Here is a 23,560-nt window from a genome sequence, read left to right as displayed (position 1 = left end):
CCATCGATATATTCCCCACCCAGTAATAGTTCATAAAGTTTGGAAGAACAAACCCCCCCTCCCCACACCCCCACTCCAGCAGTACCTTCCTCACCCGCGGGCTTTTATCGGCCCAAACAAATCCCGAAATTACCGCATTCACCTTCCTAAAAAGGGCAGCACGGTAGCATTGTGGATAGCACAATTGCTTCACAGCTCCAGGGTCCCAGGTTCGATTCTGGCTTGAGTCACTGCCTGTGCGGAGTCTGCACATCCTCCCCGTGTGTGCATGGGTTTCCTCCGGGTGCTCCGGTTTCCTCCCACAGTCCAAAGATGTGCAGGTTACGTGGATTGGCCATGGTAAATTGCCCTTAGTGTCCAAAATTGCCTTTAGTGTTGGGTGGGGTTACTGGGTTATGGGGATGGGGTGGAGGTGTTGGCCTTGGGTGTGGTGCTGTTTCCAGGAGCCAGTGCAGACTCGATGGGCTGAATGGCCTCCTTCTGCACTGTAAATTCTATGATAATCTGTAAATTCTATGATACCTTCCCACCCGCGGGGGTTTTATCGGCCCAAACAAATCCCGAAATTACTGCATTCACCTTCCTAAAAATTGTCTTGGGGATAAAATTGGGAGACACTGAAAAACAAACAGCAACCTCGGGAGGACTGTCATTTTCACAGTCTGGACCATCCCCACCAGAGACAGCGGGTACACGTCCCACCTCCGGAGGTCCCCCTTCATCTGCTCTATTAGCCTACCCAGATTCAATTTGTGAGGCTGACCCCATTCCCGTGCCACCTGAATAACTAAGTACCAAAAGTGCCTTCCCACCAACTTGAATGGCATCTCCCCCAATCTCCTCTCCTGCCTCCTTGCCTGGATCGCAAAAACCTCACTTTTGCCCATATTCAATTTATACCCGGAGAACCGGCTGAATTCCTCTCGTATCCCCATAAACCCCCCCAACGGGTCTGATATATATAAGAGCAAATCGTCCGCATAGAGCGAGACCCTATGCTCCAACCCCCCCCTCGTACTCCACACGATCAAAGGCCTTTTCTGCATCCATAGCCACTGCCAGCTCAACCTCGCGCCCCACTGTAGGCATCATGATAACGTTCAAGAGCCTCCTAATAATGGTTGCCAGGGGCCGCCCCTTAGCAAACCCTGTCTGATATTCCCACATTACCCCTGGGGCACAATCCTCGATCCGTGTGGCCAGGATCTTTGCCAGCAGTTTGGCATCCACATTCAACAGGGAGATTGGTCTATATGACCCGCAGTTTTCCGGTCTTTGTCCCGCTTCAAATGAGAGAGATCAATGCCAGCGACAATGTCGGGGGGGAGCACTCCCAACTCCTTTGCTTCGTTGAAGGCCCTTACCAACAGTGGCCCCAGCATCCCCGAAAACTGCTTATAAAATTCCACCAGATATCCATCCGGTCCCGGGGCCTTACCCGATTGATTCGCCTCTAGCACCTCTATTACATCCCCAAGCCCAATCGGGATCCCCAGGCTCTCTATCAGCCCACCTTCGGGAACTCCAGCCCTCCCAAAAATCACCTCATCTTCCGGCTGGGGCTTCCGATTTATAAAGCTTGCAGTAGAAATCTCGAAACACTCCATTCACCCCCGTTGGATCCAAGACCACCTTCCCCCTGTATCTCTCACTTTCCCGATCTCTCTCGCTGACTCCTGCTTCCTCAACTGATGTGCCAACATCCTGCTCGCTTTTTCCCCTAACTCATACACCGCCCCTTTCACCCTCCTCAACTGTCCCACCGCCTTGCCCGTGGATAGGAGACCAAATTTCAGTTGTAGCCTCTGGCGTTCCTTAAAAGCCCTTCCACTGGGGTCTCTGCATATCTCCTGTCCACTTGTAGAATTTCCCCCACCAGGCTCGCTATCTCCACCCGCTCCGCCTTCTCCTTGTGTGCCCGAGTAGAAATAAATCCCCCCCCCTGATAACTGCCTTCAGTGCCTCCTAGACCGTACCCGCCGACACCTCCGTATCGTTGATCTTTATACAAACCCGGATGACTAGCTTATTCAATTCAAATGCAGAGCAAGGGAAAAAATGGCCTACTCATGCTCCTATTTCATATTTTTGTACATCCAAGAGATGAATTCATGGGCGAGGGTTCCCATGGCAACAGGGAGATGTAGAGGAGAGGAAGTTTGAAGAGGCAGACAGAAAATATTATAAATTTGGAATAAAATATCACTGTTATAAATGATGAAATGGGAGAGAAATTGTAATTAAGATGGGAAGACAATCATTGCCCTTGTGAGTGGGATAGAAAGGTTGCTGATTAAGAAAAAAAGCATATCAGGTAATTACATACAAATTCTACTATCTCAGAAAGTCTTAATGATAGCGTATTCCCAAGACCTTGTGAAAGAAAACCAAACTAAAATTAGCTTTGTTAATTTTCAATAATCTGGTAATTTGGATGATTTCTGCTGGAAGAGCCACTGCAATTCACAGAATTTACAGCGCAGAAGGAGGCCATTCGGCTCATCGAGTCTGCACTGGCCCTTACAAAGAGCACCCTACTCAAGCCACATCTCTACCCTATCCCCGTAACCCAGTAACCCCCACTTAACCTTCTTGGTCACTAAGGGCAATTTAGCATGGCCAATCCACCGAACCCGCACATCTTTGGACAGTGTAAGGAAACCTGAGCACCCAGAGGAAACCCACGCAGACACGGGGAGAATGTGCAGACTCCACACAGACAAGCCGGGAATTGAACCCAGGACCCTGGAGCTGTGAAGCAACTGTGCTAACCACTATGCTACCGTGCTGCCCATAAGACATGGTTACCTTCTTAGGTAGTTCAATGGTGGCTTGTAATCCAGTAATATTAATTAGAGCAACAAATAGATTAGTGGGAGAAAGTCCAACTGACAGGCACGTTTTACATTATTAGTGATGAAAGGAAAATCTGAGCCATTTATAAATAATATAAGAATTTAAGTTAGCTCCTGAAAGCAGTACTTATTTTACACCTTATGTATTTTCCATATCCTGTAGAGCCAAAACAAAAATGAAAAGATGCGTAGATGTTTCTGGAATAACTTACCACTTCAAATTTAAAGTTCAAATCTAACTTTAATCATTTTAATTAGTCAATTAGCGCTTGGTTTGAACTGTACGTGTGACAAGGAAAAGAAAAAAAAAACTGCAGATGTTGGAAATTTGAAACAATAACAGAAAGCATTGGAAACACTCAGCAGATCAGGCAGAATAAGTGATTGATTTAAGTCTTATATTCCACTTGTAGATCGACATGAAGAGTTAAGCATGGTCAGGGAATAAGTGAGAAATAGATCATTGCTCACAGCTTTGCCTTGGGCAGTCTATTTAAACCATAAATTAGGTGACTAATTCCAATAACAAATTTTGAAATCCAGCTTTTATTATTTTCATTGTAAATAAATAGATGTATAGACTGTTTAGTGGTTATGATGACGTCGGTGTGCAAATGCTTATTTCCCTAGCTCTTGGCAATCTCCCCTTATATATTATGTATCTTTAAGACTGAAAAAAAGGATATATTCACACCACAACAAGTATGCTGGGGTCTTGAGTTCACTGTTGCGTGATGCAGAAGAGGAGGTAAAGCATTGGTTCTGATAGCCAAGCTGAACTATCACCGATGGAAGGATATTTTGCAGCATTTTACCACAATTTTGATTGTTAATACAGTGCAAATATTGGGTGAGATTTTCCAACCCTCCGCGGCGCGTTCTGCAGCGGTGTGTAGCGGCTCACCAGTGGCCAGCGGTGGTATCTTCTGGTCCCGCCATTGTCAACAAGATTTCCTGTTAAACACCACCCCTCGCAGCCATGGAACCTGCAGTGAGGGTGCACCTTCGGGGGGACCAGAAGACCCCAATGGCTTGAACAGCCAGAAAATCCCACCCATGACTTTGGAATACTTTTTAAAATAAAAAAAAAATACCAAATTCTTTTTTCCAATTAAGGGGCAATTTAGCATAGCCAATTCACCCACCCTGCACATCTTTGGCTTGTGGGGGTGAGACCCATGCAGACACAGACAGTGACCCAGGGTCGAAACCGGATCCTCGGCACCATGAGGCAGCAGTGCTAACCACTGTGCCGCACTGCCACCTTATGATTTTGGAATGCTGATAAAATTAATACTCTTCATTCTTGTAGATGTGCTGGGTCCCAATAACTGGCGCCCAAGGACTTAAAACAACAATAGTTTATTCATTAGTCTGAGCAGCTCTACATACCTGTACTCTGTCTGCGTTCCGGGGAGAGCCCCCACTCCCATCACATGACCATTTAAGTAGCCACCTCTTCATGCAACTACTCGGCCTACAATTCTTACGATATTTTGTCACCCAGAGTTACAAATATAGGCACTTAAATAAAGAGGCAAGTGAAATAGCGAGACAAATTATTAAAATGAGCTGGTTTCATTTTCTTGGTCAGGATGGTTGTCCGGCTGATGAAAATAACTGCCTGGATATTGAAAGTATCTAAATGGCTTATTGCGTCTTTAAAAAAAAAATCAGGTTAAATCAAAAGCATTTTGCTTTTCCATTTATAAAAAAAACCTCAATACTCCTTGCGACTTTCGATCGGAACAAAGATGGGCAATTTTCAGAACATGAGCATTAGGAATGAATACATGCCCGAAGTGGATACTTCATAACCAAAATGTGCCTCTCTTCACTGCTACTCTTTTGTGTGCAAATAGGCATAGTTCTCAAGGACATCATGAGACATGTTGAATGAGCGGCCTTTGAAAGCTATCTATCCCGAGGCTACCTTATACAGTGTCTGAATTGACATTTTTGACAAGTGCATTTTTGCTTTCAAGAGGAATGTGTGCTGTATGTTCCCAGTGTCGACAGTAACCACAAATAACTATAATTTATGTGGGTTGAAACAGTCTTGGATATTTAGATATCTATTTACATAAATCTAAAGATATTATAAAAATGAATCATGTTCAACTGAAGTGCAATGAGAAGGAAGCTAATTTAAGATGTCCAAAATGTGTAAGATTTCTAAGGCTGTAAATAAGAAAATAATACAACATTCATCAACGTAGCATCGAAATTGCTGACGATGTTCTATTTAGATATTATCTGTGGTTTAATAACAGAATTTGAGAGAATTTATTCTTTGTATTTGACACAAAATGTTGCTAATTTCAGTCTGTCAGCTAAAATGTGGTCATTCTCTGCCATACAGAGTGCCAGCCAATGAAAAGGAACAGCATTAATCCTCTAATTCAGCTGTGATCTGCAATTAGGGAGGCAGTTAAATACGTCAAATAGAATTGGAAAAGCTAAGCCAACTGTGTTTTCGGTAAAATTGCTATGGAATTGACTGTACTGGGTGAGGCAAGTTAGCTATTCCACACAGGCTTAGAGGAGGAGGAACACAATTTTGATTTAATTGGTTTATTTATTTGTTCTTGAGATATGGTTTGTTTTGCTATGCTCTTGACGTAGCATAAGCTGCTTCCTTGTTGCACACTCTGACAAAGGAATGTTCAGACTTGGAGATAGCTTTAACACATTTATTAAACTATTAACAATTCTCCTACTTAGATTCGACTCTCCTTTTAATCCAGCTATAGCTACTCAGACTAACTAACCAGTCTGCTACAATCCGCGTGATGGGTGTGGTGTGTTTCAATCAACCCTGTCTGTACTCACTGAGTATCTCCACTGGAAAGAGACTGAGCATGTGTGCTGTGTCCTTTTATATGGGTTGGTGTAATGCCCCCCTGTGGTAGTGTCACATCTTTGTGTGTCTTGACTGCCCATTGGTTGTGTCCTATCTTACTGACCGATTGGTTGAATGTCTGTGTGTCATGATGTCTCTGGTGCTCCCTCTAGTGTTTATCTAGTCTAAGTGTATTTACATTAACCCCTTGTATATTCACTGTGTCCTAGTGTATCTACATTAACCCGTTGTGTATTTACACTGATGGCATATCACCATATGGGTAACACCAACAAAGCTGCATTTCACTCCCAATCCTTGTTACCCTGAGAGGTGGGTGATGGTCCTTCTCCTTGAATGACTTTTATCCTTGTGTTGATCGTGTTCCTATGGTGATACTAGGTGGGAATTCCATGATTTTTACCTAATTTAGAGACAGTATGTACTACAATGACAATGAACCAGCGACGGAGAAGGTTGATATGAAGGTGCTGATCAGGCAGACTGCTTTGACAGAATGAGGGCAATTTTGTTGAGGACCATTCTTGATGCACCCATCTCGGCAAGTGGTGTGTATGTCATTGCACTCCTGATTTCAGCCCTGTGGATGCTGGAAATGCTTTGAAGTGCACCTCATTTCAAGATACTCAGCTTATAGCCTGATTTTGTAGCGGTGGCTGGTCCAATTAAGCTTCTGGTTTAATAGTAATGCCCGGATGTTAATAGTGGGGCCAGTGAAGATCAGGGGAGATAGTGGTTCTTTTACTTATTGGAGCTGATCATTGCTTGAGTTACAACCTCTGTAGAGACGATTAACCTTTTAAAGAAATAAATAGAACTTCTAGTTGGTAGCTGAAAGGTTGACATGACAAGATATCTTGTTTTAAGACATTTACTGTAACAAACAGGGAAGTCACACGGGTGTCGTTTAGTACTGATTTTCAAAAACATGGAGCTGGCGCAATGGCCACTGAGGGGAAGTGAGGAGGTGAGTAGCCATTTTCGTTTTCTGGCATGCAGCACATGGGCACCGGAGGGACCCCCCAGGGATTTGGGCCTGGTCAGGGGGCTGAAGTGTTCTCAGTCAGGTATCACTCTTGAGCAGGGGGATGAGGGGCTTTGCTTCTGTGAGGCCTTCAAGCCAACTTTAAATATTGTGGAGACCCATAACAGGGGCATCCACAGCTGCAGCCTGTCTGTCCGACCAAACATTTCCAGGACAGAGCCCTGCTGCGGCTCCTCTCCTGAAAGTCAATTTCATTCCCTTTGGCTGTGAGCTGAAGGCTATCTCAAATGAGCCTTGTTAGCTGTAATAGCACTTCACACTCCTCAACTTTCATGTGCCTCCTCAAGGACCCATGTGCCATGTCTCAGAGGATGATGAGTGCCTAGCATGTCCAGCAAACATTGATGCCTGAACAGTGTGCCTGAACTCCAGGAACGTCAGCACCATTGAGGCAACTTCCAACGATCAACCACTAAAGAGCAAAGCGTGAGTGTGTGGATCAACGGAGGACAACTGAGCACAGTCTCCTTAATGTTCCCGGCAGAGGTCTGGGGTCTAGGGGCTCCTGATGTGGTCACGAGTGAGTGTGCGGAGCAAGGTCTGCCAGGACAAGTGGCTCACTGGATGGCACTCTGAGAGAGGCAGGACAAGTGAGGGCGGGAGAGGCTTGGGGAATTTGAAGATCTCAGGGTGGAAGCCCTCACTGATTGACGGTCTCACTCATTCTCCAATTCCTGACAAGTATAACGATGATTGCTGGTGTTGAAAAGCGGAGGCTGCCCTCGTGCTGCTGGTGGCAGCTGAGGGGGGCAGACTCCAGAGGCGGCAGCAACATCAGCACAAGCTGGAGGAGTCACCCCTTGTGCAGGGGGCGACCACACACCCTGAAGACCCGGCCATCAGGCTGAAGAGGGACCCAGAAGGGAAGGCCAGTGACAGCCCAAGATGTACAGGTGTCGCTGGTCATTCAGTGAGATGATGGACACCATATGCCCCAGAAGATTGCGTCTCAGCAGAGAGGCAGTGTGGCATCTGTGCCACGTCCTCCCAGACTTGGCACCCCGTGGAGGAGAAGGACACTTGCTCCCAGTGGCTGTGAAGCTCATTGCAGGCCTGAACCTTTGTACCTCTGGGCCATTCCAGGACTCAAGCGAGGACCTGTGTGGCATTTCACAATCTACAGCCCACAGATTCATCCGGGAGGTAACAGATGCTGTGTATGCCCGGGCAGCAGCTTTATCACCTTTGAGCTGGACCAGGCTCACCAAGATGCCCGGGCTGCAGGATCTTCTGCCTTTGAATCATCCACATTGGTTCCTGCTGCCCAGGGAGCGTGAATGACAGCTACATACTGGGCAGTCGGAGATCCCCGGAGTCTTTGAGGACCACTCCAGGATGATAGGTTGGCTCATGAGGGATAAGGGATACCCGCTGGGATTATGGCTGATGTCACCAGTGCGGAAGCCTGAGACCGAGGCGGACCCGTAATAATGAGGCCCACGTTGATACCCATGCTGTCATTGAGCAGCACATCAGCCTGCTGAAAAAGTGGTTCCGATGCCTTGATCACTCTGGTGATGCCTTGCAGTACACTCTCCACAAGGACGCCTGTTTTGTGGTGGTCTGCTGTGCCCTCCACAGTCTGACACAGCAGTGGGGTGACATGCTGGAGGAGAAGGAGGAGAGGCAGGAGGAGGAGGCGGTCCTGGAGGGGCTGGAGGGCAAACCCAAGGAGAATCCGGAGGACGGAGGATGGGCGGCAAGGGTCCAACATGGCCAGAGGACCAGGGTGGCCCTCATTGCCTCCAGATTCCCCCAGGACGAGGCCATGTCTGTCAGCTCAACCTACCCCAATTTCCCTCCCCCCCTTCCCCATTTATCTCCTCCACCGCCCCCCCAAACCTGATCACTCCTTCAGGCATCAGTATAACATAATTCTAGCATGATGGGCCTGCGCCGGCACAGTTAGCGGGTCAATATACAAGGCAAGGTTGAGGAAAGCTCTGCAAAAACCTGACTCCTGTTTTCTGCTGACAGCGCGCTCACACCCATCCTCTAAACGGCTCTGCATGGGGGCGTTTGATCGTTCTCCACTGTGCTCGCGGTGAAGTGCACACCCAGTGCTCCTCGCTCTTCTTGATCTTTCATGGTCTAGTGCTACGTCTCCAGCACATTAAAGGTAGAGGCAGCCTTCAGCTTTCCATGCCTGTGGCCTTTGATGCCCTCTGGAGGGCCTGGAGCCGGAGGACCCCGGGCGACTTACCGCTGTCACAGGCATCGCTGTGCCACCCAGTTATGCCTGCTGCCCTTGAAATGCTCTGGTGTCAGGAGGGGAGTATTTGGAAGAACTGGATATTGCGTAGTTGCCTTAGTGGCAGGCCCTGGGTTGGCCTCCAACGCTTTCCCCTCATGCACGGTGCCTCCAAGCCCCTGGGCGTCTCCATGGGATGAAGGGGCAGCTAGAGTGAGTCATCTGGTGCTGCCAGTCCTGGAAACTACCCATTGTCTGCGCCATGGTTTCGATGATCTAAGAGATGGTCCTCAATGACTGGGCCATGCTCTGGAGTGCCTCAGCAATGTCCACTTGTGTCTTTTACATGTCCCTCAGCAAATGAGACATGATGTTGAGGCCCTCAGCCACGGTCATCACAGACTGAGCCTTGGACGCCACCTTTCAAGATGCAGACATCATGCTCCAGGTTTTCCACTGTGGTTGCCATCCTGGCAATGTTGCCCTCAGTGTCATGCATTACCAGCACAGTATCTTGCGCCTGCAGCCTTTAGGACTCCTCCAATCAGCCTTGCATTCACTGGAATGTCGCTGACATCCCCTCCTGAATGTCAATGCTGTGTTCTTTCACCTTTATCAGCTCTGGGAGAACCTTGACCAGAGGCTCGGCATCTGACTGGGATCCAACTGAGTCCAATCCAGCAGACATCCAACTGCAGTCACCCTTGGATGTTCCTGACTCCACCTGATGTACATCAGCAACTGTGTGGGACTGACCAGATTCTGCCCCAGAAGCCTGTCCACGAATGTCGCCCATCGAGGTGTGTGTCTCTCTGCGCTGATGGAAGGTGAAGGTGGTAGCTGTGACACCTCGGAGTTCTCCTCTGAGGTGTTCTCTTGGGTGGCTGGGGGAGGGGGGGGGGGGGGGGGGGGGCGGAAACGGCTCCGGATGGCCTGGACCCATCAGAGGGAGATCCTGCGAGACAGTGGTCATGTGGTCTGTGAGAGGGAAGGATCATTTTGTCTGATATGAACAACTCACTTGAGACAGATCATAAGACCATACAACCATAAGACATAGGAGCAGAATTAGGCCACTCAGCCCATCGAGTCTGCTCTGCCATTCAATCATGGCTGATATTTTCTCATCCCCATTCTCCTGCCTTCTCCCCATAACCGCTGATCCCCTTATTAATCAAGAACCTATCTAACTCTGTCTTAAAGACACTCAGTGATTTAGCCTCCACAGCCTTCTGCGGCAAAGAGTTCCACAGATTCACCACCCTCTGGCTGAAGAAATTCCTCCTCATCTCTGTTTTAATGGATCGTCCCTTTAGTCTGAGATGGTGTCCTCTGGTTCTAGTTTTTCCTACACGTGGAAACATCCTCTCCACATCCGCACTATCCAGGCCTCGCGGTATCCTGTAACTTTCAATAAGATCCCCCCTTATCCTTCTAAACTCCAACAAGTACAAACCCAGACTCCTCAACCGCTCCTCATACGACAAGCTCCCCAGAGTTAAAATAACTGATGTCCACAAATACCTGCAGCTTCCTCTTCCAGTTAGTTGAGGATCATAAGATTTACAAAGAACAAAGAAAAGTACAGCACAGGGACAGGCCCTTCGGCCCTCCAAGCCTGTGATGACCATGATGCCCTAACTAAAAAAAAAAAGCCTTCTGCCCTTTTTCTGTCTGTATGCCTCTATTTCCTCCCTATTCATGGATCCATCCGGATGCCTCTTAAATGTTGCTAATGTGCCTGCTTCCACCACATCCTCTGGCAGTGCGTTCCGGCACCTACCACTCTCTGCGTGAAAAGCTTACCCTGCACATCTCCCTTAAACCTCTCCCTCTCACCTTGAACCTGTGCCCACTTGTAATTGAAACTTCTACCCTTGGGAAAAGCCTCTGACTATCCACCCTGTCTATGCCTCTCATAATTTTGTAGACCTCTATCAGGTCCCTCCTCAGCCTCCGTCTTTCCAGTGAAAACAATCCTATTTTATTCAACCTCTCCTCATAGCCAACACCCTTGAGACCAGGCAGCATCCTGGCAAACCTTCTTTGCACTTCCTCCAAAACTTCCACGTCCTGATAATACTCCAAATGCGGCCTAACCAAGGTTTTACATAGCTGCACATGATTTCCCACTTCTTGTACTCAATTCCCCGGCTGATGAACGTAAGCACACCATAGGCCTTCTTCATCACCTTGAGCACCTGTGTTTCCATTTTTAGTAAACTGTGGACCTGCACACCCGGATCCCTCGTATGTTAATGTTCCTAAGGGTTCTGCCATTTACAATAGGTTTAGTGATCCTCCCCAGGTCTTCTTCCTCGCGTCAATATTTTGCATAGTTCTCTCCTGCAGAAAGAAAAGGTGACAATTGGTGAGTGGCTACTGAAAGGCGAGTGCGATGTGAGGAGTTTGTGTTGATACTGCAAATGCTCAAAAGGAGACAAAGCAAACATTCATGCAGGATAGGGGACATTTTGAACAGGAAGAAAGTGTGAAGTGAGGGGTGAAATGGAGAAGGAAAGGGAAAGGAGAATAATGCTAGTGGGTGGTATATAAAAGAAGGAAGGAATGAAGAAGTGTGTGCATTGTTACAATCTGGTGAGGGGCCGTTAACATTTAAAACTAGATCTGAATAACTCAGGCAGAATTTTGCCAAAAATTGTCAGAGTGTCGGGTTCTGACTGAAAACCGGCGTGTATCTCTCCTGATGCACAGTCGAGTTTTCAGGCCCGATCTTAAGCCACTCTGACAAAAAAATTAAATTGGGTGGCATGGTTTACGTCTTCCGTTCTGGTGGGGTGCAGCCTGATAGAACCGAGATCGAGGTGCCATCTTTAAAGGACGTTAAACCCTTCCCCCCCTCCCCCCCCCCCCCCCACCCTACCCCCATCCCCCAGTCCACACCACGTCCCCCCACGCCCGATCACAAAGGTATCTGGGGCACCTCCACCCCTCCCCACCGCACAATTATCGGGTGTTCTCCCCCCCCCCCCCCCCCCGAGATTAACCCTCATTCACATTCCACACGGTGATTGATGAAGTTAATATTATTACTCTGTTTACAGTGCAAAGCTAGTTAATTATCATTTACTTTAGCTATCTCTTACTGAGCTGCAAACCACATCAGGTCCAAAGGTCTCTTCACTCTCTCAGCATTAACATCCGGATTAATTGAACTTAGGAACTTCCCTAAACTCCATCCAATGACGCAGCCTGCTCTGGACTGTCCTCAAACGACCTTTAGTTTAATTATGCATAATTTATCTTTTTTTATTTTATCTGATGATAGATATTTTTTACATCTTTTCAGCGTGTACTGCAAGCTATCAAATTCATTTAGCTCTGAAACAAAACATCTCTCTGGAATGCCATAACTGTGAGGATTGCAGACGTCAAGCCTCCAATTATCCAGTCAATTAAACCCACCTGCTGGTTTATGATCTTGCCTTTCTAACTGTTAAACTCTTAATAATGATAATAATCTTTATTGTCACAAGTAGGCTTACATTAACACTGCAGTAACGTTACTGTGAAAAGCCCCTAGTTGCCACATTCTGGCGCCTGTTCGGGTACGCAGAGGGAGAATTCAGAATGTCCAATTCACCTAACAAGCACGTCCTTCGGGACTTGTCAGAGGAAACCGGAGCAGACGGGGGAGAACTTGCAGACTCCATAGTGACCCAAGCCGGGAATCAAACCTGGGACCCTGGAGCTGTGCTAACCATTGTGCACATGGCTTACAGTTCTACAGTTAAGACTTTGATCAGAATCCTCCGTTCCTCGTCGCTAAGATCAGGAATTCTGATTGGGTGGATAATTCCCCAGCCGGGCAAAATTGGGATTCGCACCAGGAGGCAAACCGATTATGAGTGTCCATGGCCGCCACGCCGGCCATAGCGCGTTTCCCGATGGCGCAACTGGACTTCCCGGCCCAACCCAGCAGGACAATGCAAATAGCTCATTAGAGTTATTTTGTTTGTCTTTGGTGGGTAACTGGTGGTTGCCAGCTTGCCTGGGACTGCCAGGTTGGCACTGCTAAGGGGTGGAGCATGATGGGGGAAGGGGGGTTGAAGGGGTTTCTGGGGGGCACTGAAGGGATGTGAGGTGGGGTTGAATGGAGGGGCTGAAGGGGATTCTGAGAAGGGGTGCCATGCCATCGATTAGGGTGGCGTGGTGCCCTGCCTGCGATCCGGGGAGGTGGGGATGGGGGGGTTTGAGCAGCTAATGGTGATTGGAATGCCCCTTAAAAATGAGCTCTGATCTCAAAGGTGCAGGACTTGTCCAAGAGATTAGTTCCCACCCCTCTCAGTTACAGCATGGAACCTGATGTGCCATGGAATGGTACGGAAAACCCGATTTGCAAAATTCTTTTTCCAGGTCCCATGAATGGCACATCGGGGGTGCTCCTAGCCCCAGCGGAGACCAGTCCTGGGGCGGGATTCTCCCCTACCCGGCGGGGCGGGGGGTCCCGGCGGGATGGAGTGGCGTGAACCACTCCGGCGTCGGGCCGCCCCAAAGGTGCGGATTTCTCCGCACCTTTAGGGGCCAAGCCCTCACCTTTAGGGGCTAGGCCCACCCCGGAGTGGTTGGCACCCCGTCGGCTGGTGTGGAAGGCCTTTGGCGCCACGCCAGCCGGGGCCGAAGAGACTCCGCCGGCCGGCAGGAGTCCGCGCATGCGCGGGACGTCAGCGGCTGCTGATGTCATCCCCGCGCATGCTCAGGGGGGGGGTCACTAATGCGTCAGCCATCGCAGAGAGACCTACACGGCCGACGCGTAGTAAAAGAGTGCACCCACGGCACAGGCCCGCCCGCGGATTGGTGGGCCCCGATCACGGGCCAGGCCACCGTGGGGGCACCCCCCGGGGCAAGACTGCCCCACGCACCCCCCAGGACCCCGGAGCCCGCTCACGCCGCCAGGACCTGCTGGTAAGGGACCTTCAATTCACGCCGGCTGGACCGGCATAGCAGCAGCGCGACTTCGGCCCATCGCGGGCCGGAGAATCGCCGGGGGGGGGGGCCCGCCGGCTGGCACGGCGTGATTCCCGCCCCCGCCGAATCTCCGGTGCCGGAGAATTCGGCGGCCTGTGGGGACGGGATTCACGCTGCCCCCCCAGCGATTCTCCGACCCGGCGGGGGATAGGAGAATCCCGCCCCTGATTCTCCACTAGTGGAAGGACTTAGACTCCCGAACAGAGAATCCCATCCTTTAATCCTCAAAACCAAAAGTAATTATCTCAAAACAGAAGAACAATTAACTTAATATTTAACTTAATATTTGCAACCACGTTTTTAATGTGAATAAGGGGTGTGCCTTTTGTCACACCTCAGGCCGAAGGAACACTCAAAGTCCCAGATTTAACCACAAGAACAACACCATTTAATCTGCCTGGTTGGCCAACTTCCAAACATGTGGTATCTGACCTTACAATATCTTATCCAAGTACCATGCCGTATTTAGTACTCAAGTCAACACACAGAATCGTTATGACATCTTTGTGCCGGTTGGCGAAGGCTGATACTGCTGGAGAAGGAGCATGGAGGAATGTTATACGTGTCTTAGAGAGAGAGGTTCAATGAGGAGCAGTACTCACACTTTTAACACTAGTCAGGTCTTTGGAAGACTTCCTGTTTTGTATTCAGTTCCTGAGGTGATACTGCAGGAGTGGATGAAATCTGAAATCTTTCTCCATACCAAATGGTCAACATATTTAGCAACAACTATAACCCTGCATACAAACTCCCATTCCTATAATTTTGGCTGGAGAACAGGAATTCTCTTCTCGCCTCTTCCACAAGCATCTCCAGGGAAGCAGTAAAATATCTCGGGCTGCGAGCAAATTATTTCAGACTAAATTAATTTTTTTCAGCAACGAAACAATAGAGCTAACCTTAAGTAATTTTTAAGAGATGCTTTTAAGAGGCATGTTCCCACTCAAAGCCAGCCTCTGGCTGCCCTGCTGGAACTTGCACTCTAGGAAGTTGGGGTGGTGGGGGGAAAGGCACGGTTTCAGGTTAGGTCAGCCGATTCAGTGGGAATCTGAGTGCTGAGCTGATAATGAGATGCAGGGTGCGATCTACCGGCCTTGCTGCGCCCGAAAGACAGCGTGCCACAGTGCAATGTGGCCTATAGAAGCCGGGAGGCCCCGCTCCCAGGATCTACCTGGTTCACAACGCCTCACAAGATCTAACGGGCAGCTCGCGAGACGTTGCGATGTAAATCCTGCCCGTTGTGGACGTGATCACTTTTTGGCTAATCTGCATGTTAGAGCAAGACAGCAAGTCTCACTTTAATGTGCAGTATCCCGAGATACCCGCGGCATTGGGATTTATCCCCCTTCGTCTTGGAGACCTTGGGCGAGTGCATTTCAGTGCTTGTCTCCACAAACGGGGACCAGAAGGAACAGCGCTCATGGAGGTTCCCCAGGGGATCGGAGGTGCCCAAGTGCATGCCCTTTGGGCAAGGGGGTACCCAGGCACTGCTGGTGCCAGCCTAGCATTGCCAAGGTTCCCAGGTGGTACTTCCAGCTGGCAGGGAAACTGCTAATGTACCAGGTTAGCACTGCCAAGGTGCCAAGCTAGCATTTTTCATGTGGTGGCAATAGGGCTGGGATGCCCTGAGTGGCTGTTGGGGGGTCCTGGGGCCCTCCCATAGTGCACTGGAGCTTGTGGGGGGTGGGAGGAGGGTGGTGGTTGGGCATCGCGTCGGGGCTCCAGAGAATGGGTCGCCATTTAAAAATGGTATCTCAACCTCTCGCTATACCGAGGAGTTCATGCAGGCGGAGCTCCTCAGTGCAGAAAACAGGTCTTTGTGTGGCCTTGACCTTGCGTTGCCCACTGAGGCCCCTTTCCCCACTGAGGCCCCCTATCTAACCCGAGGTCGATGGCGTTGTGTTTCCCGGCACTGTGAATGCAGGGAAACATGTGGCTAAACATGCTCACTGTGGAACTTTGCTCCCATTTAGTTAATTCACGCCTGTAGAAGTTAAAGTAACCAGTGCCTTGTTTTGATGGGTGAGTTTAAAACTGAAACAGAAATTCATCTACCACAGACAGAATTAATATTGGGGCCTCTGCATTTTGCTACATGATTCTGTATTGTTGGCTACATAACATGTCAAACTGAGACTTAAAATCTCCTTTTGAATCAGGGCCAAGTTTTCATTCCCGGATCAGAGATGTAGAGTCGGCAAAATTCCCCACTCCCAAAACTCGTCTCAGGAGAAACTTTCTCGCATGTTCGGATTTTCTTTATGGGATGAACAGAAACAGCGCAGAGATGTGAGGTGGAAGGTATGAGGTGCCATGGGAGATGGATGAGGAGCATGAGGTGGCATAAGTTAATATGGATCGGACATTGGGAATGTAGGGGCTTTTAATGATAACTGGATGACGTTTTAGTGCTTTCAAACAGTGCTGAATGCTGATTAAATAAAACAAAGTTCTAAAGTATCTATTATAAACTTCATTAAATAAAACAAATGCTCTCACTGATAAAAACTCAATTCTGTACATTAAAATCCCTGAAAGGCACTGCAGATATCATCAATGTAGATGAACTTCCAAGACAGGGTTGGATGCAAAGCATTGATACAGAGATTGAAAAGGGCTGGGGCTAGAACAGATCCCTGGGGAATCCCATTGGACTATTTCCTCCAGTTGATTGTTTCATCAGCCATGTGCGCCCTGAACTATCTATCTCAAAGCAATCGTTTGATGCCGTCAGTAACCATGGAGGGAGAGACTCTTGACGTTTTGACAAGGAGACCATACATATATGAGAAACAAATTGGTTGTCACTATAGTTGACCTTTGAGGTACCCTGAAGGTAATTTAACAAATAACAATTGAGCCAAAAGCAAAATAGAGGGGATGCTGGCAAACTGAAATAAAAATAGAAAATGCTGGAAATACTTAGCAGGTCAGGCAGTATCTGTGGAGAGAGAACAAGAGTTAACATTTCAGGTCGGTGAATTTTCATTCGAATATTCATTAGGATTTGACTGTGATTGTCAATGTTAAACTAATGTTACACCTTATTTGGCAGTCTTTCTGCTATCCTATAGCTTCATTAAACACTCTCTACCATCATGGTCAGGTAGCTGTGCCTGTTACATGTAGGGAAGCCAGAAGACCTAATGAAACGTAGGTTGTGCTGCCCGACAGCATAGGAAGCCCTTTCTTACTCTGCTGTCTTCCTCTGCCAAGTTTGCAGAGCACAGGATGCAGTTCTCTATATTTAGAAAAACCCTAGACAGTGTAAAGAAATTTTGAATCTATTTATCTCGAAATGAACACTTCAGAGTTTGTCAATGCAAACGCTCCCTTAATAGCTGCTCCATCTGGGCAAGATTAATCCTTTAATTGCCTTACTGCTCGATTTGAAGGTATTTGTGCTCATATGCCATCAGTACTTTCCAGAAATCTCTTGGTGTCAGCAAATGTGTGGCAATCAAGACTGCATCATGCTCAAGACATGCGTTTCTGGGCTTATATATTCTTGTCATTATGACAATTAAATCTGTATTTTCTTCACAAACACAGATTGCACAATAAGGTTGGGTTCCCACATTTCAATTAAGTCAGATAAGTTAACCATTAGCTGAGTGCTTGGGTCAAAGATTAGTCTGACAGCACGGTACATGGAACCAAGTAAATAACAGCAAATACAAAAAGTTATTTTAAATTGACCTTAAATTGATTGCATAACACATGACTCAGGAATGAGTCAAAAGTGAGCAAGGTGAACGGGAAGTGGACATGAAAAAGATAATGATTTCATCATTCTTCTTAAGAATGTATTTGGTCATAAATGTAATGAATGCTATAAACTTTAACTGAATCATATTATCAGGCTAAACCTCAAGAGATTTTACATAACCCCTGATCTGCTATTGTTGATTTATCTTTCCTTTTCTTACAGGTTTTAAAGGATGTATCAAAATATTCAAATACAATAATCAGGTGATGCCATTTAATGGACTGAATGACTTAGTTGAAGTATGTCCAAGTGATGTCTCAGTACAGGCTGGATGCAGAGGGCCAAATGCCTGCTTGAACAACCCATGCCCAACTGGAATGAAGTGCAGTGATTTATGGTTTGCATACGAGTGTCTCCCAGTTTCCTGTTTTCCTGACCCTTGTAGGCATGGTGGTACATGTCTTCCATCTTCAAATGACACATATCACTGCATATGCAAGGCAGATTTTACTGGCTCCTACTGTGAGTTCTGCACCTCAACACTGAATGGCCATTCAGACTGTCAGGAAGACAAAATTCAGTTGCCACGATGGAGCATAGCAGTGATTGTACTTGTAGCTCTCGTAGTAATTCCTCTGATAGCTGCTTTTGTCAAGTGTCAGTGTACTACTTCGAAAAATAAGAGACCAAAGATGATTACATCTCTCCAAAAGGGCACTGAGAATAAAGCTTTTGATGATCATGATGATGAAGATAATGACACAAATCATTGTAGCCCTGACAATGCTGAAAAGCAGCCAGATATCCTCAACGGAGAAAACAATTATCACATTGTGAATGAAACCTTTATTAATACCACAGCCAACATGGTGCAGAATAAGCAATGTCAGGGTCAAGCCTATAACTTGGAAGTCTATAATGTCGATAGTGCAAACAGTATAGCTTCGTCTGATATTGACATCATTCAGTACCACACCCAGATCCAGATCAACAACGATCATTATACAAATGTAATTCTCCCCAGGTGTATGCACAATAAATCTCAACCATTTATTTCCAATCAAAGAAACACTCAGTCTCCTGTTCAGATTACTCCAAGTCAACGTGGTGTTCTATGGAAAAGTCAAGTGCCAAAAGATGGATTTGCAATTCAACATTGTCCTCAAGCATGCTCATCGGAATGGTTTCCTTCATCAGTTTTATTTACAGAGCGCAAACGTTTAATAAATGATCTTCATGTGACTGGCTGCAAAACAGAGCTTTCACACCATGGCCATTTTGACACCAGCCAATCAAGTGAAGGAGGTATTAATAATTTGACCTTTTCTGGAGATGATCAGGTTCAAAGGTTGCCTGATCCATCAACACTTGTGCCCAGTTACAGACCCAACAGCAGAATAAAACAGATGGCCAAGAGATTTCCACTTGGCCTGTCCGTGGAAGAGGTAAAAAAACTGAATGCTCCAACGGTACAGAAATCTGTCAAGAATACTGCTCAAAGAATTTCACTGTCGCAAGTTTCACATCGAGCGTCAGCCCAGAAGAGCCCCCCAGGCGTCCTTCCATCCACAGACACTTCATCTGATAGCGATTCCCACAGTTCTTTCACTTGTTCAGAATATAACTATGAAAGGGAACTTTTGGCATATAGTCATTCGTCTGTGCACAAATATAATCAAGAGGATTCAGGGAGAAATATTGCTGAAGATGAGAGGATGCTAAATGAATGGGAGATTAGATTACAGGGGCATGAAAAAGGGTATACATCCAACCCATGTTTAATGGACACTGAAATTATTACTGATGAGGATTCAGATAACAATATGCTACCATGCGATGGTTCCCCTGTCAACAGAACACACAATTGGGATAATATTTTAAACTGGGGACCGAATTTTGAAAAATATGTTGAGATTTTCAAGGACCTTGCTGAACTTCCAAGTGAACCAGGGAGTGAAAATCAATTTTCTAATGCTGGAGGGAGTGATCACGAAGGATTTCTGTGATGCTTCCCTCGCAAATCCTTTTATGGAGCAATTTCTATTCTTATTTAGAGTTTCTCCTGTATACACTTTTATTTTCATAAATTTAGATTACCTAATTGATTTTTTTTCCAATTAAGGGACAATTTAGCATGGCCAATCCACCTAACCTGCACATCTTTGGGTTGTGGGGGACACGGGGAGAATGTGCAAACTCCACATGGACAGTGACCCAGGGCCGGGATTCGAACCCGGGTCCTCAGCGCCGCAGTCCCAGTGCTAACCACTGTGCCCCATGCCACCCTCTCCTGTATACACTTAATAAAAGTGCAATGTTTGTTAATTCTAACGATATTTATGTATTTTAATGATTTTATGCATTGGTTTTGTGTGTTAGGACAGTAACATTTCAGTTTCCAAGGTAAAGCCAATTACTGTATTATCATCAATTGTTATTTACTCCATTTTAGATTTTAACCAGCTCTCAGTAGAATATTCACTTCTTCCATCTCAAATATACAGTAAAGTATACAGAGAAGCTGTGGATTCTCGTATTCTAAGAAACGTGCCAATCAATGGGATTAACAGAACAAGTTGCACCATTTTGTTCTGTAGTTCTGCAAAAGGGTTAATGGACTCGAAACGTTAAACTCTGTTTCTCTCCAAAGACACTGCCAGACCTGCTGAGGTTATGCAGGATCTTCTGTTTTTATTGCATCATTTTTTGTTCATTTCCTCAACAATGACTGAACATTACGCAATCATGAAGAGAACTGTTCATGGTGTATCAGAGAGTCATAGAGTTTTACACAACAAAAAGAGGCCCTTCAGCTCATTGTGTCTGTCTTGGCCATCAAGCACATAGCTGTTCTAATCCCACTTGGTCTGTAGCCTGTATGTTATGGCATTTCAAGTGTGTAGTGATCTCTATATGTGCATCTACACAAGGGGTTAATGTGTAATCAGTAGCACCACATGATAATTAGAGGGCCGGACCAACAGGGGTATAAAAGGCAACCACATTGGGTCTCTCTCTCTCTCTTGGGTACACTGTGACCAGGGCAATAGCAGACTAGTTCAGATGGCTAGTGGAGTTACGTATAGTTACCGTTGTTAGATCTTGTTAACCTTATCAGTAGTATCAAACTTAAAGTAAAGAACTCATGCAATTATTGTTATAGTTACTCAATAAACCTTTTGTTACTACTGGACGAGTTTGAGTCTTCTTCATCGAGATTCAGAAGACCTTATCACTAACCAAGGTTTGAGTAGCACCTGTTACCTACCACACAGGTAACAAAACAAAGTGCTCATCTAAATGCTTCTGAAATGTTATGAGGGTTCCAGCCTCTACCGCCCTGAGGGGCAGTGAGTTCCAGATTCCCACCACCCTCTGGGTGAAAAAACCTTTCTTAAATCCCCTCTAAATCTTCAACCCCTTACCTTAAATCTATGCCCCCTGGATATTGATGTCTCTACTAAGGGGAAATGTTGCTTCCTATCTACCCAATCTATGTCCTACATAATTTTGTACACCTTGATCCTGACTCCTCTCAGCCCTTCTCTGCTTTAAGGAGAACAATCCCAGCCTAATCGTAGCTGAAACGCTCCAACCCAAGCAACATCCTGGTGAATCTCCTCTGCACCCTTTCTAGTACAATCACATCCTTCCTATATTCTGCCAACCAGAACTGCACACAGTGCTCTAGCTGTGGTCTAACAAGCGTTTTATACAACTTCCTCATAACCTCCCTGCTCTTATATGCTATCCATCAGCGGATAAAGGCAAGTATCCCATACGCCTTCTTAACCACCTTACCTATCCTGCTGCCTTCCGAGGGCTGTGGACATGCACTCCAAGATGGCTCTGGTGCTCTGTGCCTCCTAGCATCCTACCGTTCATTGAACTCCCTGGCCTTGTTAGTCCTCCCAAAATGCAGCACCTCACACTTTTCTGGGTTAGGTTCCATTTGTCACTGTTTTGCCCACCTGACCAGCCCATCTAACTAACTAACACCTAACTAATCCTAAAATGCCTCATTGAATCTTCTTTTCAAAGCGCATTTTGAGATTTATAACATGTACACACGACAGCAGTGTTAACGTCGTTGGCCTTGACAACCCATCCCCAGTGGGCTTTTTGTAAGTGCAATTTCAGGTCAAGCTCTTTTCCTGGTCAGCAGTTTGGAGCAGAAGCCATTTCTGCCAGTTTACCATCCCCAAATGGATCCTACGGAATTTTCTAACCAGAATTGGCCTTTCCTGTAACCCATTTACCAAGGCCACAGCTATTGAACAAATCTATGTGAATCATCATCTCTCCTACTTGCCCTCCTCCTCCTACATGATAATATGCAATGGTATGCCCAGACTGAGTGACGCACCGCCTTCTGAATCACCCTCATTATGTAAGGGAGGGGCGTGTCACATATCAAGAGGCAAGTTCATGACTGCGTACGTTAAATGCCAAAAACAAATATGCACCACCACCCAAATTTCCTGTTTTACACCAGCCATGTTCGAAGGTAATTTAAAACGAGACGTGCAGTTGCTGCCCGGATCATCTGAGACGGGCAGAAGTGAGGAGTTGCTGAACCTGAACATTGTTGAAGATTTGCTAAATCTGGAAACATGTTTATCTGGACTATTTTCTACTCTTTACTTCCCTTTTATTGTAAGCACTGCACTTTTTTGATTATGTCGAGGTATTAATAGCTTCTTTTTTGTCTGGTAGATGGCAAAGTAATTACGTAAATAATTAGAAGGCAAGCATCTTTAATAATATTTCTATTCCTACCTCAAAAAAGATTTGGAGGTATTCTTACTCCTGTTGTTCTTTGCACTGTCCTTGTCTGTGTTTTGTCCCTGTCTGTGGCAGAACATCCAGTATTATTGAAAGGTAGAATAAAATGACAGGAGCTGTCTGGTGCAGCTTTCAAACAGTAAATTTTCCCTCTTTTGACCCAGCGACACTGAAGGAACTGCAATATAGTTCCAAGTCAGGATGGTGTGTGGGGCACTTGCAGATGGTGGTGTTCCCATGCATCTGTGGCCTTTGTCCTTCTGGGTGGTAGAGGTCGTAGGTTTGGAAGGTGTTGTCAAAGGATCTTTGGTGAGTTGCTGCAGTGCACCTTGTAGATTGTACACACTTGCTGGAGGGAGTGAATGTTTAAGATAGTGGATGGCATGCCAATTATGCGTGTTGCTTTGTCCTGGATGATGTTGAGCTTCTTGAGTATTCTTGGAGCTGCAGTTTCAGGCAAGTGGGGAGTATTGCAGGGTCCAGTCCTTCAGCAGTTTCTTAGTATCATGTGGACTGAATCAAGATTGAAGACAGACAGCTGTGATGCTGATGACCTCAGGGGGAAGCTGAAATGGATCACCCCTCAGCACGTCTGGCTGAAGATTGTTGCAAATGCTTCAGCCTTGCCTTTTACACTGATGTGCTGGTCTCCCCCAACAATGAGGATGGGAATATTTCGGAAGACTCCTCCACCAGTCAGTTGTTTAACTGCCCCGCAGAGTTCACGTCTGGATGGGGCAGAACTACAGAATTTGTATCTGACCCATTGGTATTGGGATTGCTTAGCTTTGTCTATTGCATGCTGTTTCCGCTGTTTGACCTGCATGTAGTCTTGTGGTATAGCTTCACCAGGTAGACACCTCGGGTTGGATTCTCCGTCCTCGGGATGCCTGGAATGCGTTCCCCGATTGGATGGAGAATCGGGCATTGGGGCAACACCATGCTCCAACCCCCTGCTTGCGCCTGAACACGTTCCACGCCAAATTCCAGCGGGAGCATGGAAATAAAAGCAAATAGGTCATAATGATCTATTTGCATCTATTTAGTGGTCCTTGTGCCCTTTGCTCCGCCCTCCCATGATTCTCTGGCCCCCGCGAGAGAATCATATGGGTGAAGTTCACTT

At 46.7% G+C, this 23,560-nt stretch overlaps 1 protein-coding gene across 3 annotated transcripts in view; it reads left to right on the top strand.

Annotated features, from left to right (window-relative positions):
• Positions 1–20,840, top strand: part of LOC140391915 (protocadherin Fat 4-like) — a 264,299-nt gene extending 243,459 nt beyond the window's left edge. For 2 of the 3 annotated variants that reach the window (XM_072476961.1, XM_072476960.1), the window contains exon 16: positions 17,875–20,840. In XM_072476961.1, the coding sequence (XP_072333062.1) occupies positions 17,875–19,658 (1,784 nt within the window). In that variant the 3' untranslated portion in view covers positions 19,659–20,840. Of the gene's footprint in view, positions 1–16,102; positions 16,239–17,874 lie in introns of those variants that run through there. The other variant, XM_072476962.1, reaches the window with a different exon arrangement.
• The last annotated feature ends 2,720 nt before the right edge of the window (positions 20,841–23,560 follow it).

This window comes from Scyliorhinus torazame, chromosome 15, assembly GCF_047496885.1.
Source record: "Scyliorhinus torazame isolate Kashiwa2021f chromosome 15, sScyTor2.1, whole genome shotgun sequence".
In the NCBI taxonomy this organism is placed as follows: Eukaryota; Metazoa; Chordata; class Chondrichthyes; order Carcharhiniformes; family Scyliorhinidae; genus Scyliorhinus; species Scyliorhinus torazame.
The sequence above is the reverse complement of the archived record's forward strand: the minus strand, read 5'-3'. Positions and strand labels throughout refer to the sequence as shown.